Here is a 26,826-nt window from a genome sequence, read left to right as displayed (position 1 = left end):
TATCATGTCTGCACTCTAGAAAGCAGGAAAGACAAAAAAACAAAAAATTTACGAATCTGACTAGCATCCATGAGGATGCAGGTTTGATCCCTGGCCTCGCCCAGTGGATTAAGGATCCAGCATTGCTGGGGCTGTGGTGTAGGCCAGCAGCTACAGCTCCAATTTGACCCCTAGCCTGGGAACCTCCATATGCTGTGGGCACAGCCCTAAAAAGACAGACAGACAGACAGATAGATAGATATAGAAAGCAAGCAAGCAAGCAATCAGGAAGGAGAAGGAGGAGGATTTTCTTTAGGGAGACTTCTAAGAGGTCCCAAATAAAACCTCTGCTTATATCTCATTGGCAGAACTTAGTCAAATGGCTAAGCCTATTTGCATAAGAGGCCGGGGGTTTTTTCCTCAGAGCTTATGGCAATGTGCCCCCATAAACCTTGGGGTAACATTGTTAAGAAAAGGCAGGATGTGCATATAGGAAGGAAGCAGCAGGTTCTGTCACACTGCCTTACCCTCTCCAGTAGTCTTGGAGGGCCTGCAGGTCCCAAAGCCTAGAGTGGGAGCTTTCAGGCTGTCTGCCAGCCAGTGCCTTCTCCTGGCTCCTCCCTAATCCCAGCAATGCCAGAGAAGTTCTGGCACAGCAGCTCTGAGCACCAGTGTGCTGATGAGTGGTCCTAATGTAAGTTGACATCTGTGTGGCCTTAAATACACTCAAATTTGTTCCCAGTCAGTGTATATTTATTGAGCATTAGTCTAAGTGTTGTGGTCATTTATCAGCCAGGATAAACTTGGTTTTATTGCAGAAACAACCCTTGTTGTTCTTTTCTGCAGTGAAAATACAGGATTATCTCCTGCTTGTGTTTGTGTCCACTGGGGGTCAGTTGGCATCTCTGTCCGTGTCCCCCCAAGGGCCCCAGGGCAGGGGGTAACCTCATCTCCCAGTGCACAGGAGCACTGCCCCCTTTTAGAGCCTCCTTCCTGACGTGATAGGTTTGACTTCGCCCAGTTTCTCTGCGACTAACGCTGTCTGGCCATGCCTTGCTTCAGAGGAGCAGGGAGGTGCGCTCTTGCTGGGAATCCAGAGGGGAGGACCCGAAAAACCTGGTCATTAGCGCAGTTGACTACCGTGGGCCACATGGAGAGGAAGTTGTCCTGGCTCTGGGAGTTCACAAGCAGGGGATCCTGTGACGCTGTGGGTTAAGTGCTGATGGAAATTGTCAGTGATGGTCTGAGGGAGCACTGACCACGGAGTGGGAGGTCCAGAGAAGCTGTCAGAAGCATGCTTGTGGAGTAGAAACACTCAGTTTTCTCAGCAGATACAGGGCAAAAAGGCCTGAAAGAATATGGAGTATAATGCCATGAATGTATGAAAAAGCATGATTTAGAGAATTCAGATGGTTTTGTGTTGCTGGTATGAAAAGAAGCCTCACATGTGAGATTGGGAGGAGGCAACCAAGCCTTTCACGTCTTCAGTCCTAAGTGAATAATGTGAAGAAGCCTGGGTGGGGGAGGGTGGGGATGCAGAAGGTGCCAAGAATCCTTTTGCTTGAATTAAAAATGTTCATAGGAAGTTAGAAATGTTTGTGAATAATAAGAAAAAGTATGTCAGTGTTCCCTGGGAGGTGCAAAGGGCCATGGAACCACAGAAGAAAAATCACTTTTGTCTGAGAGGTAATGGGCGGGAACTAGAAGCGTTTTGAAAGCAGAGCCCATGAGAACGTTTTGTATGGGTGAACCATGAGCCAAGACAGAGGAGCAGACAGGTTGAGTTGAAGTCTCAGTGAGAGGTGGCCTGTGATGATCTGGTCCAGAAATGGGGGTGGGGTGGGGCAGGGTCTGTGAGGTGGGAGGCAAGGCTGCACAGGGAAGTTTGGGTAGGGGTTTGAAGTGTGTGCTTAAAATCCTCAGTTTCTTTCTTGAAAGAATCATCTCTGCTTATTCTCTTGACTTTCTGGTACAGTCCGGTTATGTTTCCTCCCACCACACTGGTGAACTTACCACTAATCTCTCTTTTTCAATCTTAAAATAGGATAGAACTTGTAATGGGTTTTTTTAATATACAAAAGAACATAAAGTATTTTACAGTACACTTTGTGTTTGTCAAGTTTTAATGGAAATTGCACTCAATTTTGTCTGCTGCTTAGAATTTGATTTCTTATGTTGCAGGTCTCATTCTTGTTATCGATTGGAGAAAAATTTTAAAATCCCAGCTCTTTTACCTGGTGATCATGAAATCACAATAAACCCTTCACATGACTTTGGAAGTTTTATAAGTAAATTTACGCTAAATGAAAAAAACGTTTGTAAGTATTTGAAAAGAAAATCAATTTGAAAATAACTCAGTATAGTGCCTTTGTTAATATTGTGGTGCTTGTAATTGACAGAAATTTGCCATTCTTTTACATGTGTTGTCACACTAATACACTCCTTTACCCAGTGACAGTACGTACTTCCAACTCGGGAGCGTAGCCAGGATCCAGACAGAGGCAAACTCTCCCTCTGGTCAATCAAGTGCATGTCACACAGGTCCAAGGGCCATCCCGCAGCTGGACGCTTTTCTCCTTTGCCTCTCCTTTGTTGATTCCTGTACACCTTTCAGAATTCCTCAGGCATCCTAGGGAGCAGTCTTTGACCATCCCCACCCAGAGGAGACCTCTTTCCTTTCTTAGCTTTCCATCAGACTATCCATATTTCTCTTTTGTGGCATTTCTCACAACATCATGAATAGGTGTATGTGTTTTCTTGTTTCCTCTATAAGAAAATGGTTCCCTGAGGGCAGAGACTTTATCTTTTATAGCCAGCGTCTAGCCCAGTACCCAACACATCATAGGCATCTTCTATAGATGTGTTGACCAAATGCCTAGGATGTATGCTGTAGGCTGGGTGGAGGCGTGAAATAAAGCCAGGCTGATGGAAATAGAAATTTTGCGACACAATGAGACCTTAAAAACCCCAATGGTCTTGACTCTCTTAATGGTGGGGTAAACAGATTTGTTGCCTTCTGACAGCTGTTATGGGGTGGTATCATAATGATGTTACTGTGGGTCTTATAAGGATGACTTGCTCTGAAGCAGGGGAAAGAGAATATAAGTACCTGGTGATTGTCAATTTCACAGACAGACTGCATATTTGGAGCGGTGTGTGTCTGAGGTAGCACAGATTTTGAAAGGATAATAACAAAGCATACTGTCTAGGAGCTTAGAACTTGTCTCATTTTCTGGCTGAAGTACTGCGTGGGTAAAGTGTTATTTAGGGCTGTTTTCAAGATAAAAAGGAGCCATGTTTGTTATTTTCTTTCTATTGTCATATGTGCAATCCATGTGAGATTTTGTACAGGTCAGCCATGATTCTAATACCTACAGAGAAATAGTGTTAGTACTTACATACATTTTCTTGTATATACATATAAACAATAAACTTCATGCTACTTTATAATAGGCCTAACAGAAGATACAGATTTTCAAGTTGTTATGTAAGTAAATCTTTTTTATACAGACTGCATGGTATTCTATTGAATGGAGGTCCCGTAATTACTTTGAGTCATTGATTATTAACAGTGAGATTTTTACTTCTAGTTTTTTAATATTATAACCAATGCTTTAATGAACAATTTTTTGCACATATATGTTTCTGAATTTGTGTGATGGTTTTCCTAGGCTAAATTCCTAGAACTGGGGATACTGCATTGACATCTCCTTTTTATGACTCTTGATATCCACTACCAGTTGCTCTCCAAAATTTTTGAGTCTCTTTGCACTCCCGCAGACATTATAGAGCATGCCTGATCATCCACATCCTTGCCAGGACTGGATATTGTCTATCTCTCTTGATTTTGCCATTTCAATCTGATGGTCTCCAAATTATAGCACTGCTGTTTTTATATTTCTGTGATTACTTTTTAAAAATTATCATTCATTTTTTTATTTTCTGAACTACCTGTATTCTTTGTAAATTCTCTCTTGTGTGTTGAAATTCACTTTTTCCCTCATCAGTTCATAAGAACTTTCTGGATAGTGTGGTTATTAATTTTGTCATATTTGCTATAATATTCTTCCAAGTTTAAAATTTAAACTTTGTAGTGTTTTTTTCACACCACAGGTTTTCATTTGTATATAGTAGTATCTCTTGCTATTTTTAATGGGTTTTTTGTTTTGTTATCATGCTTGATTTAAATCTTTCATCTACCTGGAATTATTTTGTAGTAAGGAAGGTATGAGGAATCTAACTTAATTTTATTCCAGATTTTAAAACATTTCCCCAGGACTCTAGCAGAGACCCAGTTTGTGTTGTCTGTTTTTTCATTAGGGATTGAGGTTTTGTCTGGAAAACTACTTGAAGATAACAGTGTTAGAATTAAAAAGGCAAATCAGAACAGACTCTGTGACTTATTTGATTAATAGTTCATTGTTTTTGCATATCATGTTATTTGTTGACAGCATTTTAATAACAATGGGCCTGATTGTGATTAGAATGTTAGATGAACAGTATCCCAATGCTAAGATGTTGCTACTACTACTCAAATAGGAAAATACTGATAGGAAAATGGAAAAGCAAATTAGATGAACATAAGAAAGGAAGGTGGATGCATCAGCAAATGTTTGAGCACCTGCCACGGGCAGGAGAAACTGTGAAATGAGAGTGAAGCTGTGCATTAGAAAATTTGGGTTTTTTGGCAGTTTGCTGCTTAATGAAAGTATGAAAAGTTAAGTTTCCTCCAGATCTTAAGATGCTTTCAGAAGTGTACATATAAAACAAGATATTTAACATATATGCGTATATATAAAATAAGCTTCTGATTGACAAGCATAGGCATGAAAAGAAGTCTTTATAAGATTTTTTAATTGCTAAATTCCTTAAAATAACCTAAAAATTTGGATCCATCTGAGGCAGAATAAATAGCGTGGATCCTATAAAAGAGCTAGGAAAGCTCCCATATCTAGTGTTATAAAGCAAAAAGTTATGGGTAAAGGTGTAGCAACTTTAAAAAAGAAAGAACACTGATGAAATTTTTTTCCAGCTGAAAACTTTCTAGTTTCTAGAAAGCAAGTTAACATTGTCCTCAAGTGTATTTTAGCTGGAAAGAAATGCCAGTGACAGCTCATTGGAGCTTAGAGCAACTTCCCAGGTAATGGATGAAGACCTGTACTCTGAAGTCAGGGAAGAAAGTGTGTTTAATCTTTTCGTTTGTAATTATGGCTATTGCTGTCTTTAGCCTGAGATATTGGATATGTCTTTGTTTTTGAAAAGCAGCCCACTGCTGTTTAGATAGAATGTAAATTATGTGTACTTTTCAGGAAAGGAAGCATTTTAGTAGATGAGTGTTGCCTTAATAAAATACTCCCATGTTTCATAGTTTTAAGTTTCTACATGGTAACATCTTGAAACATTTGAAGGATCTGCTTTCTTGGCAGCCTCTCTCTGTGTGGTTGCCCTGCCACCTTGAACTTGCCCCTCTTGGCACTGAATCAGCTTGTTGCTCCTCATTTTCTCCTTTTTAAAAAGCAGTTTCCCACTTAAAACTTCTGTAAAGCATCCTCCACTCTCCTTATGTAGCTGTGTAACTGTTGACCGTGTTGCATAGTTTAGGCTTTAAATCCACATGTTCTAGTTCTTGTGCAGCCCTAAACAGTTTACATAAATCCGGTATAGAGCACTGTGGCAGCAGATTTTAGGTGAGTTCATTCAAAACTTACTTTTAAATTCCAAGACTAATTTATATGGGTTTTCTCTGCCATTTTTGTTACTCAGCACATCCAGCTGCTGCCGAGGTTGGCTATGAGCTTACTTAATGGTCCTTGAGCTTCCTAGGGAAGCACTAGGATAGATCTGGGGCCTGAGAGCCTGTGTCTCTGGATTTCTTTTAACCTACCTTCAACTTCCTGTCACTTGAGGAGAGAAAAGGCAAGAAAGCCCTTCATACCAGAAAGCCTGCATTTCACAGAACAGAACAGGCTCATACCTGGTGTGTTTTCCACTGATTCTTTTTTTTTTTTTTTTTTTTTAATAATTTACCTTCCCTTGTAATACAATAGGAAGACCTGAAGCATTTGAAGAGTATCTTATTTTTTTTCTGCTACTTTTGGTTTACGGCTTCTCCCTGTGAGAGGCCATGTCCTTGGATGTGGTTTTTCCCTTCAGGACCCACTGCCCTGTCAGCCTGCTTTCTCAGATGTTGACAGTACCTTCACTGTGTCAGTGGTCTTTGCTCAGCCCTCCTCTCTGAACTCTTATTTTCTTGATCCTAGATAACAACCCTTTTCCTTTGTTCTCAGCAGTCCCGGATTTTCTCTAATTTCCTTCTGCCTCTCTGTCACCCCCTCTTGGGATTCCTGCTGGGGTCTCTGGCTTCTTGAAGGTATGACTGTTTATCCATAGTTCTCAAACCAGCTTCAGCTGTTTTGTGTCTGTGTGTCGTGTTCATTTCTCTAGCTGTGCTCAGCGAGTTCCTCTTTAGTCTGTGTGCACACTCTGACTGGTCCCCTTCTCACCTAGTATCTGCACGCCCCCTCTCATGGGCTCTTCTGTCCTGACGCTTAATCAGCCACAGCCAGGCTCCTGCATTTCCTCACAGTGCTCCCTGATTCTTTTTGCCTTTCTTTCTCCTCCATTCTGGGCTGAGACTTGAGGAATCTTAGGTGTTTTCATATCTTGTCATACTAATCCTTCATTTTCTTTGATCCAGTCATTTCTTCAAAGGGCCTATCAGACCTTGTCCTTTCTTTTCCATATATGGCATCATGAGCCATGTCCTTTTTTTACTCTAGCCAGGCTTTACCCAGCTGTCTCCTGCTTGATCACCATATCTCTTTCTTAATCCCCTGCAGGCCTGTTAAACACCACTGCAAACTAGCCTTTCTGAAGGACTTTGCAAATCCTGCCAAATACTTCTTAGATCTGAATGGTACCCCATTGGCTTCCTCAGCTCAATGCTTTGGTCATTACTGTGGTCTTACTGCTATTTACTGCTCCTTAGGCCAGTAGTTGCTGATTGTATCCTCAAGTTAGTGACTTCACCCAGCATGGAGGCTCTGAATTGGAGATGGGTGGGAAGGGTGCAGAGAAAACAGATGGCAAGCTTTCCATAATCCCTACCGAGGGAGCACTTTTACTTCTCTCTAATGTTCCTTCCTTGCAGAGTCCAGACCTGATGACACGAGTGTGTTGTGGGAACCAGTTGCTGTTCATATTAGAAGGCTTTTTATGAATTTGAAACAGCTGGCTAATAAATAATTTTATCAGATTTGGCTGATGGATCAGTGGGAGCTGCTTATACAAAATAATACATGTGTTCTCTTTTTTCAATAGTAGGTGCGAGAATGTGCTTAACTATTTTTTGATGAAGACGGAATGGAATTTAAAATTAGTTGATTAATGCAATTACAAAGTGAAAAATCATTACCTACCTTACTAAGTTTTATATTTTGTTTCTTTATTTTAAGCCTTAATTCCAGGCACTCCAGAGATCTTGAACTTGTCTGCTGATTTCTCAACTTCCACATTACACCTCAAGTGGAATGACAAGGGTTCTGTTTTTCCACGTCACTCAAATGTCATCTGGGAAATTAAAGTTCTGCGTAAAGAGAATATGGAAATCGTAAAATCAGTAAGTTGGAACAGAAATAAATTTTTTTCTGTGACATTAAATAAACTGAATAATTAAAAAAAATTTAAGGTGGCATCAGTGAACCTTTAGATTATTAAAGGTTAAAGAAATAGATCGGATATCCTTTCAGGGTTCATTGAAAACCATATTATGTGATGGAAAAATCCTAAATTATTAGAATAATGTGTAACCATTATAGGAAGTTTAGGAAATTAAGGGAGGCTTAATCTATGCATACACCACTTGAACATGGTAAATACTATATTCATGTATTCATATCTAGTCTTTATATGAAATGCATGTTTTTACCTAAATGAAATTAAAATATGCATATAATTTAGGGAGTTCCCATTGTGGCATAGCGGAAACAAGTCTGACTGGTATCCATGATGTGGGTTCAATCCCTGGCCTTGCTCAGTGGGCTGTGGTATAGGTAGCAGATGGTGGCTTGGATCCCACATTGCTGTGGCTGTGGTGTAGGCTGGCACCTGTAGCTCTGATTCGACCCCTAGCTTGGGAACTTCCATATGCTGCGGGTGCGGCCCTAAAAAGCAAAATTAAAAAAAATAATAATAATTAAAAATATACATATAATTTAGTCTATTATAAACTGTCTAATATTATAAAAATAAATGTTTTAAAGTCTATTTAGCCATTGTAATTATTTAAAAATCTTGTAAAAATCTTTAAGTTTTAATTTATCTGAATCCAAAATAACATTCTTATATTTCACAGCACATGCTTTTTTCCTCCAGTTTTTTTAATCCTGTTTGTGAATGGTTTCCTCATGATCTGTCTTTAGTTTGTTTTTAATCTAAGGAATAGTGAGAAATAATAGTGAAAAGTATTAACAGCTCATATATGGGAATTCCCCCTTTTTTCTTTTTACACTTTTCCTCCTCGATGGACTTGAAATATGCCTATTATATGTAGACTTAAGAATTAGAACACCATGATTTTACAGTTATTTGCCTAAGTATATAAATATAATTATAAAGATAATAAATAGGGTTATTCTGTGTTTTCAGAGCCACTGTCTTATTTTTCCTTTTTGATAGCCTATGTATCACATCCTTAAAATAACAATATCCAATGCTTCCTATGTTTCTGGCACTGCTATGAAAGCTGTCTATATGTTAATAGTTTGCATCTTCACAACCGGTCCCTGGGGGAGGCGCTGTTAGCATCATCCTGTTTTACAGATGAAGATACACAGTCATAGGAAGACATTAAGTGGTGTAGCCAGGACTCAAACCCAGACCCTTGACCAGAGCCTGTGTTCCTTCTTAACCAGTATGATTCATATTCCGTATCAGTAGACTTACTTTCATCTAAGATGTCCTCCCCTTTTCACCTCTCCAAACTGAATGCACATTTCAAGACCCAGCTCAAATCCTACCCCTTATTTTAAAGCCCATACTGACTACCCCAGTCTAAGATGCTTTCATTTCTTTAATTTTAATGGCAATTCTTGCGTGTCAGTCTCATTTACAGCTAACTTCAATACGGCTCTACCATTGTTGTCCTAAAACTATTACTTATTTAAAATTGTATTGTGTAGTTTGTTATTATGGCCTAACATTCTGTATTCTGGGTTCCTGCTTACTGGCTTAGGATGATTTCTCAAAACCTCCTTTTTCTTATTTGTAAAGTGGTGCTAATATTTGCTGAAGTAAATGATATTTATAAAGCTGCTGAAGAGCTGTTAGTTGTCATTACTTCCTTTGGAGGCTAAATGGGGTTTTTTGACTAACTTAGGGGTGCTAGAATAAGAGGGATAATCTTCGCTGTGTAAGTGAAATCAAACATAAACAAATGGTGATATTATACTAATGTCATATAACTCATTGCCACAAGATGCATAACAAAACAGCAGTGACAAAGTAGTAATTCCCTACTTTTGGGAATATGATCTTTGAAAAAAAAATTTTTGTATGGGAAAAAAATAGGAAGAGGCAAGAAAAATAGAGCTAGAACAAATTAATTTTAAAAAGTTATTCCTGTCAATAGTAAAATGTGACATTTTTGTTTATATTATTAGTATTAGTATTTAAAGCAGAATTGTTTTAATCAGTTATTTTATGACAGGTTATAATGCTATTATTTTGTAATAGGAGATTATTAAAGACCCTAAAACACTATAAATGAGTGTTTCATTTACAAGTTTCATATAAAATGTGACAGTTTCTGTCCAAAACCTCACAGACAGCTGTTTCATTTACAAGTTTCATATAAAATGTGACAGTTTCTGCCCAAAACCTCACAGACAGCTGTGGAAGCTGTGCCCTGCTCAGACCAGGATGCGAGTGACCCTGGGAATTCCGTAGCCCCCTCAACTCCTCATTTGTCTCTCCTGTATATAATGAATTTCAGTTCTTTTAGCCAATTATTTTTTTTGTTTGTCTCCATTTTTCCAGATAGCATGCTTATGCTTATGTTGTTTTTCCTTTTTTTTTTTGTAGTTTTTGAACAATGTTTTATTAACTTCCCACAATGGAAGATGAAAACTTAGTCCTGTCTCAGCTCCCAATCTGGGCACACACAATCACCTGCTCATGCACTTACATGCACATATGCTTTCTCTCTCTCTCCATTTCCTCTTTTTTTTCCCCAGTATCATTCTGTTACAATATTTGGTAGACAAGTATTCGTTATGCATACTATGGTCATATAAACACCATTCATAACTGAACCAAGTAGTGTATACTCTTCTTTTCCTTTTTTTTTTTTTTTTTTTTTTGGTACATCTTCTCATATTATCTTGTATTTTTAGTTTTATTTGTCTGCTTCATTAATTCAATCCTAAATTCTCTCTAGGTTGTGTAAATCTCCTGTCAGAATGTTCAAACATATTTTATCAGTTTTGTCTTTATGAATAAATCCTTCTGAGGGCCTTCTGACTTACTTCCCAACCCTTTTCACATAAGAATTCACGTGAATACTGCCAGTATTTGTATAGTGCAGAGTGTGGTAAATAGCTGAGTATTCTTGTGGCCAAGGTTGTCCCAGGAGCTCCAGCAGCCTCGACTCATAGTAGCCAACCCTAGGTTTGAAGAGATTAATGTTTGGACATGCCTGTAACTCATTCAAGACAAACCTCTGTGTTTTTCAACATATTTGTTAGGAAGCTATGCTTCATCATCATTTAGAGGATTCCTTTTACATTTTTCTTATAATGAATCCACTTTTTCCTTAATTACTTGTCTCCCTCTTATTTCTTCATCTTGGGGGAAGCATACATTCTAGTAGTTATTTGCTATTTATTGTAGATAGTCTCTGCTAACTGCAGTGATAGCTTGCAGATGTATTTTATTTTAAAAATTTTAAATAGGTTGCCAATAAAATTTAAAAGACTATCAGTTCCAAATACTGAGAAGATGTAGAACAATTGGAACTTTCATATGCTTCTGGTGGGAATGTAAAATGCTACTTAGTGAACACATTGAGGCATGACATTTCTGAAAATGCCTTACTCTGAATGCGCTCATGATTTCTAGTTTAGCTGGGTATAGAATTCTAGATTGGCAACTTTTCTCAAGATTTTGAAGACATTGTTCCATGGGAAATTTTGCTTACTTTATGTCTTCAATTTCTTCATCTCTATTTTCTGCTTCTTTTCTTATAACTTACTTTCTTTAGAAAGTGGACTTTTTGACTGGTCCTCTAATTGTCTTAACAGTCTTACATTCCATCTATATTTTGCCCTATTTTATGAACAGTTTTTCTTAAACTTTATCTTGCAATCCTGCCATTGAATTTCCATTATTTATTTTTTTTAATATACAAGTGATCCCTTTTTGTTCTTGGTCCTTTTTTAAAAAAGTGTGTCCAAAAAAATTAAAAAAAAATAAAGTGTATCATGTTCTTATTTCATGAATATAATATCTCTTCTTTGAGGATATCAGAGATTTAATTTTTTTTTTCTTTCTGTGCAGTCCATTCCTTCAAGTTGCTTTTCTCTTTTATTTTGATCTTTGACTTTCATATTTGAACTTTTGCTCCAATTCCTGGTCATCCCGGTGCTGCTTGTACTTAAGTGAATGGTTCTTAAAATTAAAAAAAAATCTAATTGGAACTTCTGTTTGCCTGGATGGGGCTTCACTGTAGGTGATAAGGATGGGCTGTCAAGCAGGAAAAGTCTTAATATTAGTTTTTTATTTTGACCTGTTCATATTGCCCCAGGAAAGTTTGTTTTGACTCTTACCTGGAGAGTACATGCTTGGCCTTCAGTATCCTGGGGGCCGAATAGGGGAAGAAGGCAGGAGTGCCCTGGCCTTCATAATGCATGGTTAGCAATCTCCCTGTTTTTAGTATGGTGTTCCCCAGTCTCAACTTTTCCTGAATTCTTAAATTCAGAGGAATTCTGTTTTACTTTTCCAGAGCATAAATCTCTGTTCTTTGGCTGAGAAGAATAGATTGTGGGAGACGGGTCTGGGTGCCTAACATCTCTTCAAACAACTTTCAAGCTGTCTTCCTATTGCACCTCACCTTCACTGTGTATTTTCAGGGGAACCTGGTGCAACCAATTCCTGAGCCCTTTGGCTTTTCCATGATGGAAATCAGGTTGTTTCTGGCTTCCTCATTGGTGGCTTAAGATTCAGCTTTCTCAGGTCCTCTGAGTCAATTGTCATTGTCCAAATGCTTCCCAGTGTCAGAATCTTACTGGTGTTATTTCTTCTGCCTTTTTCCCTTGTGCACCTATGCCTTAAAAAAAACAAAAACAAACAAAACTGCATACTATTGTTTTAGAGGGATTTCAAGAGGTAAAGGGAAGGAAATACATTTATTTAATCTGTTGTCTTTAACCAGAAATTCCAAGATCTCTTTCTTTCGTTTGTTTTTGTTTTGTTTTGTTTTGTCTTTTTTGCCATTTCTTGGGCCACTCCTGCAGCATATGGAGGTTCCCAGGCTAGGGGTCGAATTGGAGCTGTAGCCAGAGCCACAGCAACTCGGGATCCAAGCCACGTCTGCAACCTACACCACAGCTTCACGGCAATGCCGGATCGTTAACCCACTGAGCAAGGGCAGGGATCGAACCTGCAACCTCATGGTTCCTAGTTGGATTCATTAACCACTGCACCACGACGGGAACTCCTCAAGATCTCTTTTAATGTATATATTTCCTCAGTGTTTCATTGAAATTTTGCCCATTTTTCATAATTCAGATTAATATTTTGTTATAAGCTTGCATATTTAAAAATAAAATTTGAAATAGATAATACTTAAATAGAAAGCAGATCCAGTCTAAAACAATAGTTTATTTTGTTGAAATGTTCTCCTCTCTTTGACTTTAACTCTTGGAGGTACAAATCCATTAATTTTTTTTTTTTTCTCCGTGAAAAATGGAGACCATCTTAAAGCAATGGTATACTTGCACACCCTATTGAATGTTTTGGGATATCAACATCTTGTGTAATGATGAAGTTGGTCCTAAATTGGCAGTAACTCTCCTTTTGTGCCTTATAGAAAACTGAGATAGTTTTACAAAAGAACAGACCTTTAGCTTACTTAGCTGGTGATTACATACAGTCTGTTGTGGGTTTTTTAGCTCTGAAGGAAAGCAGAACATGACACTCCTTGGAAATGGAATTTTGTGTTTGGAAATGGAATTTTGTGTTTGTATTCGTTATGTAGGTGACCCACAACACTACTCTGAACGGCAGAGATACAGTTCATCACTGGAGCTGGACCTCAGACATGCCCTTAGAGTGTGCCACTCACTACGTGGGAATTAGATGCTACATTGATGATCCTCTCTTCTCTGGTCGCAAAGAGTGGAGTGACTGGAGCCCACTGAAGAATATCTCTTGTAAGCACATGTTTAAAGAATTTTTGTCTCAGATGAATTGGATTAGTCTTGCTTAAGGGAAAGGTTTAGTTTAAGCCTTTACTTCCCTGAACCCCATTTGGCTGCATGAAGGTCATCTGGGAATCTTTCAGGTCTTCCTTCCCAGAACATTGTGATGCAAACCCCTGAGATCAGCTTCAGGAATCTGTATTTCTAAAGAACCTCTGAGGGATTGGATAAACATCCAGGTTTAAAAATCACTTTGATAGGCATTGAAAAGCATTTAAGAATTTTATGTAGGTGGTAATGAGATCAAGTCCATATTTTTTTAAAAATGACTCCCAATTTTTTGCTCCCAGAGCAGACCCCTATGGACTGCAGAGAACATGGGACTCTGCAGGTATACCAAAAATCGTCTGTACGTTAAATAAAACTCATATGCAGGTAGAATGTTGGCAGTGTGAAAGAAGGCCTGGAAAACCAAGGACAGTAAAATGAAGCCTTTACAAGGCTGGGAATTATTATAGATTATTCACTTTAGTGGCAACATGAAGAAATGAATCAGAGGAAGGAAGGACTGGAGGCAGGCAGATTTATAAGGAGAATCTTGTTGCAGTTCAGCAAGACGGTGAGGGTGTCAACTAGGACACTTGGGTTTAGACATGAAAAGGGGGAAGAGGTATTAGAGACAAAATTAGTGACTGTGCATTTGGTAGGGGAAGAAAAATAGAGCCAGAGACGACTGTTTGGGCATCTGGTGATGGTATTCAATGAGAAAGAAGTGGTGTGAACAAACTAGGTGGGAAAGACAAATTTCATTTTTAATCTGTTGAGCTTGAGGTGGCTATGAAGTGTCTGGGAGCAATTTCTCACTGTCAGTTGGGAATGTAAGTTTGGCCTCCAGGTGATTAGATGGCATCCAGGTGATTGGAGCTGGAGATACATAATTGACCCTTGAACAACCAGGGGTCAGGGGCTCTGACCTTCCATATAGTGGAAAATCCACATATGATTTAAAGTTGGCCCTCCATATCCATAGATCCTCCTATTTGTGGTTCTTCATCCTAGGATTCAGCCAACCACAGATGGTGTAGTACTATGGTATTTACTATTGAAAACAATCCATAAGTGAGCCCATGCAGTTCAAACCTGTATTGTTCAGGAGTCAACTGTATATTTGAGAATCATTAACATATGTGATGTAAAATTTAAAAAATCTGAGAGAGGACAAGATGGCGGAGGAGTAGGGGGACACGCTCGCCCTCTCCCACAAACACAACAAAAAAAAGCACATCTACAGAATAAATGACTCGCACAGAACAGCAACCAATTGCTGGCAGAGGAACCTAAACTCCAATAACGGCAAGAAGTTCGTGACATTACTGGGCAGAACGGGAGAAAAGAGGAGGGTGAGAGAAGGTGAATCCGAGTGGGACAGGCGCTCCCAAAAGGGAACTGCGGAGGAGAAAGGGATCCCGCACCCTGGAAAGTCACCTACACGGGGGAAAGATCAAACGAACCAGAGGAATCTCCAGATGCAGAGAAGAGTGTAGCAGTAAGTTGGAGTACGGAAAAGCCGATCAAGATCTGAACGGACCATCTGAACTACGGGCACAGTCACCAAAAATTGAGACGCCTGGGTGGGGGCTGGGCACCGAATCCTCGGCTCCAGAGGTTAGTCCCCGGGAAAGGGCCGGGGGACGCCTGGGTGGGGGCTGGGCACTGAGACCTCGCCTCCGAAGGTTAGTCCCCGAGAAAGGGCCAGGGGACGCCTGGGTGGGGGCTGGGCACCGAGACTTCGCCTCTGAAGGCTAGTCCCCAAGAAAGGGCCGGGGGACGCCTGGGTGGGGGCTGGGCACCAAGACCTCCGCTCCAGAGGTTAGTCCCTGGGAAAGGGACAGGGGACGCCTAGATGGGGGCTGGGCACCAAGACCTGGGCTCCAGAGGTTAGTCCGCGAGAACGGTCTGGGGGGGGGCGGGGCAGAGCAGAAACTGCTTGGGAGGTCTAGGAACCATTTGACGGGGCAGAGACTGCCTGGGAGACTAGAAAACAAAGTTGTCGCAGAGAAAGGGAGCAATACTCTAGGGGCGGGGAAGTGGAAAGCCGCATCAGAGGGAACCTGGGAGAAGAGACTGGTCTGCGCCCATGCTGGGGAGGGGAGAGAAGAAGGGGTGGGTCCCCATAGAATACCCCCCACGCCACAGCAAGCTTACAGGCCCGCTAGCTAGCTGAAAGCTGTGCTTCCCAGTGCATCCCCTCCCCCACCCCCACCACCCCCTACGCTCTCACTGAACCTGGGGCTGCCTGCCATCCAGGAGGGCTGGCCTCAACAATTGCCTGAAGCCTACCACCGCAGGGGCTGTCCCTGCACAGCCCTGCTTGCCCTTTGGAGGGGTTACACTTCCGCAGAGCAGCACCAAACACCACCAGCCCCCGAGAAAAGGCCTGCAGCCCAGAAAAGCTAGAACAAGCCTAGCCAGGCTGTGAATAGATCGGCCTAATTCTCGGACGGTTTTTCTGAGTTAGGCTGCCCCGGGGAGGAGGCTCTTGGGTTTCCAAAGGCCCTGCTACCCGCCCAAGCCCCCAGGGGGTGCCCCACCCCCGCGGAATAGCTGCTCAGCACCACCAACCCTCTGGAGGACCCCCTGCAGCCCAGAAAAGCTGCAACAAGCTTGGCCAGACTGTGAAAAGATCGGCCCTACATTCGCAGGCCATCCTTCTGAGTTGGGCCGCCCTAGGGAAGAGCCTCTTAGGTTCTCAGTGACCCAGATAGCTGCTCCAGCCCCCAGGGGGTGCTGCACTCCTGAGAAACAGCTGCCCAACACTGCCAACCCCCTGCAAGAACCCCACAGCCTAAAAACACCAGGGCAAGCTCTGCCTGACCAAGTGAAATCTGCTACCATCGTGGTGTGGACCTCCCAGTCCTGTCTGCCCTCAGGAAGTCCTCCTTTGCTTCAAAGAAACACTGTTAGCCCCATCAACACTCCAGAAAAGCCACACTGCCTCAAAAAAGATTGACCAACAACGCCAGCCCTCGGGAAATATTCCACGGCAGTGACAAGGCAAACACTGCCCAATAACGGAGAGTACAACTCCCTCAGGAAAAAGAAAACAACAAGTAAGATGAAGAAGCTGAGAAACCACCCCCAGTCAAACCAACAGGAGAACTCACCTAAAACAGTCAACAGTGAAACAGACCTCTGCAGTCTGACAGACCTGGAGTTCAAAAGAGAAATAGTGAAAATTCTGAAGGAATTAAGAGAAGATATGAACAGTAATGCAGATACCCTCAGAAAGGAACTAGAAAATATAAGGAGGAGCCAAGAAAAACTAGAACATTCATTTGCAGAGATGCAAACTGAACTAGGGGCAGTAAAAACCAGAATGAATAATGCAGAAGAACGAATCAGTGATATGGAAGATAGAATAATGGAAATCACTCAATCCGGTCAATAGACAGAAAACCGAATCAAAAAACTGGAAAGCAATATAAGAGACCTATGGGATAATATAAAGTGGGCCAATCTACGCATAATAGGAATTCCAGAAGGAGTAGAAAAAGATAAGGGGGTGGAAAATATATTTGAAGAAATTATCGATGGAAACTTCCCAAATCTAAGGGATACTGGGTTCAAGATACAAGAAGCACAGAGGGCGCCATACAAACTGAACCCAAATAGACCCACACCAAGACACATCATAATAAAAATGGCAAAAGTTAGTGATAAAGAGAGGATCCTAAAGGCAGCAAGAGAAAAACAGAATGTTACCTACAAGGGAACCCCCATAAGAATATCAGCCGATTTCTCTACAGAAACACTCCAGGCCAGGAGGGAATGGCAAGAGATATTTAAAGTGCTCAAAGGAAAAAATATGCAACCTAGAATACTCTATCCAGCAAGAATATCATTTAAAATAGAAGGGGAAATAAAAATTTTTTCCAACAAACAAAAACTTAAAGAATACAGCAACACAAAACCCAGGTTAAAGGAAATATTGAAAGGGCTTCTCTAAACCAAAAAGAAAGGAAGGAAAGGGAAAAAAGAAGAAGAGGAAGAACTAGGACCGAGGAAACCGCAATCAGAGAGCAGTCACTCAAATAAGCCAGCATACAGATTTAATCATGAACATGCTTCAAACAAAATAAAATTAAAAAGAAAAAAATAAAAAAGAGTCATCAAAACCATAAAATGTGGGCAAGGGATGTTAGGAAGTAAATAACCCTTTTTGTTTGTTTGTTTGTATGTTTCTCTTCTTAATTTTAATATAGTAATGAAGTGTTTGAACTTACAGGACCATCAGGCTAAAACACACAATTATGGGAAGGGGTTAGCATACTTAAAAAACAGGGCAACCACAAGCCAAAACCAAATATTGCATTTGCAAAAAATGAAAAAAAAAATACACTCAAGCAGATAATAACAGGAGACCATCCAACCAAAAAAAAAAAGGAAGAATGGAGAACCATAGAATCAACTGGAACACGAGGTTCAAATGGCAATAAATAATCATCTATCAATTATCACCTTAAATGTCAATGGACTGAATGCCCCAATAAAAAGGCACAGAGTGGCTGAGTGGATAAAAAGGCAAAAACCTTCAGTATGCTGCCTACAAGAAACTCACCTTAGGACAAAAGATACATATAGATTGAAAGTGAAAGGGTGGGGAAAAGTATTTCACGCCAATAGACATGACAGAAAAGCAGGAGTCACAACGCTCATATCAGACAAAATAGACTTTAAAACAAAAGACATAAAGAAAGACAAAGAAGGACACTACTCAATGATTAAGGGATCCATCCAAGGAGAGGATGTTACTATCGTCAACATATATGCCCCAAATACAGGAGCACCCAGATACATACAACAAATATTAACAGACATAAAGGGAGATATTGATGAGAATACAATCATAGTAGGAGACCTTAATACCCCCTCACATCAATGGACAGATCCTCTAGACAGAAAACCAATAAAGCAACAGAGATCCTAAAGGAAACAATAGAAAAGTTAGACTTAATTGATACCTTCACGACACTACATCCAAAAAAATCAGAATACACATTCTTCTCAAATGCTCATGGAACATTCTCAAGAATCGACCACATATTGGGACACAAAGCGAATCTCAATAAATTTAGGAGCGTAGAAATTATCTCAAGTATCTTCTCTGACCACAATGCCATGAAATTAGAAATCAACCATGGGAAAAGGAAAGAGAAAAAACCTACTACATGGAGACTCAACAACATGCTACTAAAAAACCAATGGGTCAATGAGGAAATCAAGAAGGAAATTAAAAACTACCTTGAAACAAATGATAATGAAGACACAACCTCTCAAAATCTATGGGATGCTGCAAAAGCAGTGCTCAGAGGGAAATTTATAGCAATACAGGCCTTTCTCAAAAAAGAAGAAAGATCCCAAATTGAAAACTTAACCCTCCACCTAAATGAATTAGAAAAAGAAGAACAAAAAAGACCTAAAGTCAGCAGAAGGAAGGAAATTATAAAGATCAAAGAAGAAATCAATAAAAATAGAGACTCAAAAAACAATAGAGAAAATTAATAAAACCAAGAGCTGGTTCTTTGAAAAGGTAAACAAAATTGACAAACCCCTGGCCAGACTCACTAAAAAGAGGAGAGAAAGAACTCAAATAACCAAAATTATAAATGAAAAAGGAGAAATCACAATGGATACTGCAGAAATACAAAAAACCGTAAGAGAATACTATGAACAACTATACGGCAACAAGTTTGACAATCTGGAAGAAATGGACAATTTTCTAGAATCTTACAGCCTGCCAAAACTGAATCAAGTAGAAACAGACCAACTGAACAGACCGATCACTAGAAATGAAATTGAAGAGGTCATAAAATCACTCCCTACAAATAAAAGTCCAGGACCAGATGGCTTCACAGGTGAATTTTATCAAACATATAAAGAGGAATTGGTGCCCATCCTCCTTAAACTCTTTCAAAAGGTTGAAGAAGAAGGAATACTCCCAAAGACATTCTATGAGGCCACCATCACCCTCATTCCAAAACCAGGCAGAGATACCACCAAAAAAGAAAACTATCGCCCAGTATCATTGATGAATATAGATGCAAAAATTCTCAACAAAATCTTAGCCAACCGAATCCAACAACATACCAAAAAAATTATACACCATGACCAGGTTGGGTTCATCCCAGGTTCACAAGGATGGTTCAACATACGCAAATCAATCAGCATCATACACCACATTAACAAAAGAAAAGTCAAAAATCATATGATCATCTCAATAGACGCAGAAAAAGCATTTGACAAAGTTCAACATCCATTCATGATCAAGACCCTCGCCAAAGTGGGTATAGAGGGAACATTCCTGAATATAATCAAAGCCATTTATGATAAACCCACAGCAAATATAATCCTCAATGGGGAAAAACTGAAAGCCTTCTCACTCAAATCTGGAACAAGACAGGGATGCCCACTCTCACCACTGCTCTTCAACATAGTTTTGGAAGTCCTGGCCACAGCAATTAGACAAACAAAAGAAATAAAAGGCATCCATATAGGAAGAGAAGAGATCAAACTGTCACTGTATGCAGATGACATGATACTATACCTAGAAAACCTTAAGGACTCAACCCAAAACTACTTGAACTGATTAATAAATTCAGCAAAGTAGCAGGATATAAGATTAACATTCAGAAGTCAGTTGCATTTCTGTATACCAGCAATGAAACATTAGAAAAGGAATACAAAAATACGATACCTTTTAAAATTGTACCTCACAAAATCAAATACCTCGGAATACACCTGACCAAGGAGGTAAAGGACCTATATGCCGAGAACTATAAAACTTTAATCAAAGAAATCAAAGAAGATGTAAAGAAATGGAAAGATATTCCATGTTCCTGGATTGGGAAAATCAATATTGTAAAAATGGCCATACTACCCAAAGCAATCTACAGAGTCAATGCAATCCCTATCAAATTACCCATGACATTTTTCGCAGAACTAGAACAAACAATCCAAACATTTATATGGAACCACAAAAGACCCAGATATTGCCAAAGCAATCCTGAGAAAGAAAAACCAAGTAGGAGGCATAACTCTCCCAGACTTCAAGAAATACTACAAAGCCACAGTCATCCAAATAGTGTGGTACTGGTCCCAAAACAGACAGACAGACCAATGGAACAGAATAGAGAATCTGGAAATAAACCCTAACACCTATGGTCAATTAATCTTTGACAAGGGAGGCAAGAACATAAAATGGGAAAAAGAAAGTCTATTCAGCAAGCATTGCTGGGAAACCTGGACAGCAACATGCAAAGCAATGAAACTAGAACACACCCTCACACCATGCACAAAAATAAACTCCAAATGGCTGAAAGACTTAAATATACGACAGGACACCATCAAACTCCTAGAAGAGAACATAGGCAAAACACTCTCTGACATCAACATTATGAATATTTTCTCAGGTCAGTCTCCCAAAACAATAGAAACTAGAGCAAAAATAAACCCATGGCACCTAATCAAACTGAAAAGCTTTTGCACAGCAAAAGAAAACAAAAAGACAACTTTCAGAATGGGAGAAAATAGTTTCAAATGATGCAACTGACAAGGGCTTAATCTCTAGAATATATAAACAACTTATACAACCCAACAGCAAAAAAAACCAATCAATCAATGGAAAAATGGGCAAAAGACCTGAATAGACTGTTCTCCAAAGAAGATATACAGATGGCCAACAAACACATGAAAAAATGCTCAACATCGCTGATTAAAAGAGAAATGCAAAATAAAACTACCATGAGATATCACCTCACACCAGTCAGAATGGCCATCATTAAGAAGTCCACAAATAACAAGTGCTGGAGGGGCTGTGGAGAAAAGAGAACCCTCCTGCACTGTTGGTGGGAATGTCAACTGGTACAGCCACTATGGAGAACAGTTTGGAGATAGCTTAGAAATCTATACATAGAACTTCCATATGACCCTGCAATCCCACTCTTGGGCATCTACCCGGACAAAACTCTACTTAAAAGAGACACGTGCACCCGCATGTTCATTGCAGCACTATTCACAATAGCCAGGACATGGAAACAACCCAAATGTCCATCGACAGAGGATTGGATTTGGAAGAAGTGGTCTATATACACAATGGAGTACTACTCAGCCATAAAAAAGAATGACATAATGCCATTTGCAGCAACATGGATGGAACTAGAGAATCTCATCCTGAGTGAAATGAGCCAGAAAGACAAAGACAAATACCATATGATATCACTCATAACTGGAATATAATATCCAGTACAAATGAACATCTCCTCAGAAAAGAAAATCATGGACTTGGAAAAGAGACTTGTGGCTGCCTGATGGGAGGGGGAGGGAGTGGGAGGGATCGGGAGCTTGGGCTTATCAGACACAACTTAGAATAGATTTACAAGGAGATCCTGCTGAATAGCATTGAGAACATTGTCTAGATACTTATGTTGCAACAGAAGAAAGGGTGGGGGAAAAATATAATTGTAATGTGTACATGTAAGGATAACCTGACCCCCTTGCTGTACAGTGGGAAAATAAAAAAAAAAAAAAAGAACTAGCTTTGGGGAGTTCCCACTGTGGGCCAAGGACCCAATGTTTTCTCTGTGAGAATGTGGGTTTGATCCCTGGCCTTGCTCAGTGGATTAAGGATCTGGCATTGCCACAAGCTGCATGTAGGTCACAGATGCAGCTTGGATCTGGTGTCGCCATGGCTGTGGCATAGGCTAGTAGCTGCAGCTTCAATTCAGTCCCTAGCCCAGGAACTTCCACATGCCACAGGTACAGCCATAAAAAAGAAAAAAAAAATAAATAAAAGAAACTTTTGGAAGTTAAACCCCTTAATCATTAAAAAAAAAAAAAAAAAAGACAGAAGGCACATAACACAATACGCTTGGGCAGTCTTCACATAATTTTAACTTAGCACCATCAACTAATATTTACCAAACACATCTTGCATCTTATTTTTGGTATGATATTTGTCAGACTTGAAAATACTGGCAACAAAGTGTGTGCACGTGTGTGTATCTATACAAGGAAAACAATCATGCATTTGAATGTGTATTTATAATTATCAACATTGTTGACTACCTGTTGTAGACCTCTGAAGCAAAAATGTATTCTTTTTATTAATAACCTTGAAATAAAAACATATTTTTATAAAAAAAAATTTTAAAAATCTTAGAGGTTAAGTTAACTCAAGAAAAGGGACATGGAGACGAAGAACACATCCCATGGAAGCTTGTGTGAGACGGGAGGATGGAAGAAAAAGTGGCCAGTAAAGCAGAGGGCTAAGAATAGCAAATGTGCAGTGGTCTGCACCCCAAGAGAGTTGGGAGTTTTGAAAAGGAAGACCTGAGTCAACATGCCAGATGCTGTGGAAGTTAAAGGAAAAATTACTGAGTAGCTGCCTTTGGATTGAGCAATTAGACCAGCCAGCCATTTTAGTAAAATGCTCAGAGTAGAAGCCACGTTGCAATAGATTATAGAGTAAGTAGGTAGAGACTAGAGAAAATTTTTGTAATTGACTCTTTAGGAAAATAAAAACAAAGGATTTTTTAAAAAGGGCTCTTTAAGATGTGGAGTGCTTATTAACTATATATGTAGGCTGATGGAAAGTAAGATGTCTGATAGAAATACATAGAATAATTTCAAAGGAATGAAATTATTTAATGAACATCTTTTTCTTGGCATGGATTTTTCACATGTGGGTATAAACCCACTGAATTTGAACCTTTAGACTTCTTAGATATTAACCTGTGACCTTAGACATTGGCCTACAATACCCTCTACTCCCCCACCATCACCCCATCATAAGTAAATAAAACCACATACATTTTTATTTCTTATGTATGCCTTGCTCCTTTGAAACCTGAGGGACATACTTTATCTTTGGGCCACTATTATTACAAGGTACCTAACAGTGTGTTTTATGTACACTGGACTAATTTATGTAAAGGACTTTTAAAGTATTTATAATTCCTTTTGCTCTTTCTAGGGTTTCCTGATTCTCAGACTAAAGTTTTTCCTCAAGATAAAGTGGTACTTGTAGGCTCAGATATAACAGTTTGTTGTGTGACTCAAGAAAAAGTGTTATCGGCACAGATTGGCAGAACAAATTGTCCCCTTATCCATCTTGATGGGAAAAATGTTGCAATCAAGATCCGTAATATTTCTGCTTCTGAAAGTAGTGGAACAAATGTGGTTTTCTCAGTAGAAGATAACATGTTTGGAACAGTTATTTTTGCAGGATGTAAGTATATGATTTTTTTTTAAAAGAGTTTCTGTTTATCTGTTTTGGTCCTTCTTGAGAGCCCTAATGCTTTTTTGGGGGGTTGGTTTTATTTCTTATTTTTTTCTTTGGTACAAATGATATATGAAGGTACTAGAATTTTTGCTTGTTTTAAGGTGAGTTCTAAGCTTGTTTTCTACATACCTATATCTGTGTAATTTGTAGGTTTTGTAGTAAGATTTGAAACATTCAACTGCTAATTTTTAGTTTAAATTTTTAGTTAACAGCTTTGTTGAGTCAAGGATAGTTAGTGTATGATATTTCTTAATCCCACATTATTTAGGAATTTTTCCATGTAAATTTCATTTCCCACCTCATTAAAGCATACCTTTTTTAAGTACTTAAATTACAGAAGTTATAATGATTCTACACAGAATCTCTCAATAGCCCAGCATGTGCTTCTTTGATGAGAGGAGGGGGCCTGGAGGATGCGGGAGAGGAAGAGTGCTCTCTCACTGTGTGTGATGTACGCTCTGTAACGCAGGGCATCTTCATTAACACGGTCACTCCGGCACTTCCAGCGTTCCATGACATTTCCAAAGGTGGTTGTGTCTGGACTGCCCTGCCACTGTGGCTTGTGTTGTGCAGCCACAGGTAATTTTGCAGGTAGACTGTTTCTGCCCCCTCTCCTGCGGTAACTGTAACGTTATGATGCACTGAGGGCTGTGCTGCCACAGTGCTTCCTTTCCTCCTCACAGTTTAACTTAAAGTTTCTCGGTGGTCCAAGGCTGTCATGAATACAGTCTGTAAAATGTGGTAAGCGGATTTTCTGATTTTCTTTTGATTGCTTAGTGATTTTTCTTATACTTTTTTTTTTTCTTAATGATTCTCAGTTGTCCTCTAGATCGGCCACTCGCAGTCTGTTTTTTACTTTCATAGAAACTTGTGATGAATTACATTGAGTTGCTGATAGATTCCCAAGGGAATAACCGGAATTAGATGCCCTTCTCAGCTTGATGATTGCAACCTTACTCTCTTTTGGCCTTCCCAGTAAGGTGTTTTGAAGTTCAAATGAGAGTGAGGGTATATTCAGATTTAAATTTTGAAAATTAAATTTTCTTTCCTAAATAGAATTTTAGGAAATGACTGGCAGCATTCCTCACAAATGATCATGGAATCTAAGTTGAGAAGCAGTGTAGTAAAGCTGCTTAATAAGTGATATCAAAAAGTGAGATAGGAGTTCCCGTCGTGGCGCAGTGGTTAACGAATCCGACTAGGAACCATGAGGTTGCCGGTTCAGTCCCTGCCCTTGCTCAGTGGGTTAACGATCCGGCGTTGCCGTGAGCTGTGGTGTAGGTTGCAGATGCGGCTCGGATCCCCCGTTGCTGTGGCTCTGGTGTAGGCTGGTAGCTACAGCTCCGATTCGACCCCTAGCCTGGGAAGCTCCATATGCCGCGGGAGCGGCCCTAGAAATGGCAAAAAGACAAAAAAAAAAAAAAAAAAAGTGAGATATTCACTGTTTTTATTCTAATAATCTTTTATCATGGTACTAGAGCAAACCTATTTAATTCTTAATTTAGCTTTCATTTGTAACATTTGGAGGTTGAAATATTAATCATTATTTGTCAATTCAGGAGAAGCGGTAGCATTTCACTTCAGAAGGAGCTCTTTAGAAACTTACAGCAAGGGCAGGCTGTAGTGTGTTAGAGATCAGTATACATTTTTCTTTCCCTGATGGGTATCCTGTTAACCCACCATTTACTGAAAAGACTGAAAAGAATTTTAGAATCAGCTTGTCACATTTCCCCTACACACACACATACATATTCAAACCTGCCAGGAATTTGATTGCTATTATATTAAATCTATCAATTTAGGAGAATTTTTATCCTTACACTTTTGAGTCTTCCAAACCATTGACATGGTGTATATATTCTTCCATTTATTTAGATTTTCTTTGATTTATTTGAGGGATATCAGGTCTTATATATCTTTTGGTAAATTTATTCCTAGGTGTTGTTTTCTGATACTATTAAAAATTGATGTATTTAAATTGCATTTTCTATATGCTGCAATTTAGAAATAGAGTTGATTTATACCAGGCTTTTACCTATTTTCAATTGATTCTTTTAGTGAGTACATTATATTTCAAATACTGCCTGCTTATATTTTTTCCTCCTTCTTCTGTCTAGTTTGCTCCTATTATTTGGATTTTAAGTATTTCACCTTAATATATCTGACAAATCCTAAAGTAATCAGCATTTTAAATATAGTCAGAACTTTGGGTATTTTAATAAGATGACAAAAAGTTTGACCTTAAGTTTAAAACAATTTTCAAAATAAACATGTTGCTTAGTTTTATTATCCAGTTGTTAAACTGTCATATAAATATTCATTACTTCTCTTAATGTTACCTAGGATACCTTGAAGGATGTAATACTTATCTCTGGGGAAAGTATGTGAAATTTTCTTTTTTTTTTTTTCCAATCCCTTTTATTTTTATTTTTTTACAGAATAAAATACATACATTTACACACAATTACATTCACACAGATTATTATAACATGGATCTTAAGAAATAGATTAAGTGACTCCCACTGGAGAAGTGGAATGGAAAATATGCTGAGACAAATAGGAAATTTATTCTATACTTTATCCCAATTTTATGGCTTTCATCTTTACTACTTAGTTTTATCTATTACATTTCAATTTTTCTTTAAAAATTAGCATTATATTAAATTGTTATATTATGCAACTAAAATTTATAAAGAAGAAAGCCTTATATACCTTAAATATTTTATATAGCATAGTAAAAAGAATAACTTAATTTGTAAGCATAACAAAAATAATACACCCTCTGAAAATAAGTAAAATATAAAATGCATAAGTTGGTTAAAAAAACAGTGTAACTATATAAATATGTCCTCACAATTTGTTCCACCTCATTGATTCTTCAATGAAGACATTACACCATTCTAGGTGATGTGATAAACAAGACATTATAGACTTTACATTGTACCATGGAGAGAAATGGTTATTAATAATACAATTGTAGAACTGTATTATTTAATTGTACAGTGGCATTATTTAATTATAATTATCATAAGTTCTTTGATGGAGAGGAAATCAAAATCAGATCTAAGAAGACTTCAGCATTCCAAGAATGAT

The 26,826-nt window shown here is 39.0% G+C and overlaps 1 protein-coding gene across 4 annotated transcripts in view; it reads left to right on the top strand.

The window, feature by feature from the left end:
- Positions 1-26,826, top strand: part of LIFR (LIF receptor subunit alpha) — a 367,688-nt gene that overhangs the window by 299,940 nt on the left and 40,922 nt on the right. For all 4 annotated transcript variants that reach the window (XM_085002125.1, XM_085002126.1, XM_085002124.1 and 1 more), the window contains 4 exons: positions 2,161-2,297; positions 7,434-7,597; positions 13,232-13,406; positions 23,425-23,679. In XM_085002125.1, the coding sequence (XP_084858251.1) occupies positions 2,161-2,297; positions 7,434-7,597; positions 13,232-13,406; positions 23,425-23,679 (731 nt within the window). The remainder of the gene's footprint in view (positions 1-2,160; positions 2,298-7,433; positions 7,598-13,231; positions 13,407-23,424; positions 23,680-26,826) is intronic.

Source organism: Sus scrofa, chromosome 16 (genome assembly GCF_054392235.1).
Source record: "Sus scrofa isolate SSC_HxYL_T2T_F1_AM1 chromosome 16, Sscrofa_HxYL_maternal_Yorkshire_Landrace_v2.0, whole genome shotgun sequence".
NCBI lineage: Eukaryota > Metazoa > Chordata > Mammalia > Artiodactyla > Suidae > Sus > Sus scrofa.
The sequence above is the reverse complement of the archived record's forward strand: the minus strand, read 5'-3'. Positions and strand labels throughout refer to the sequence as shown.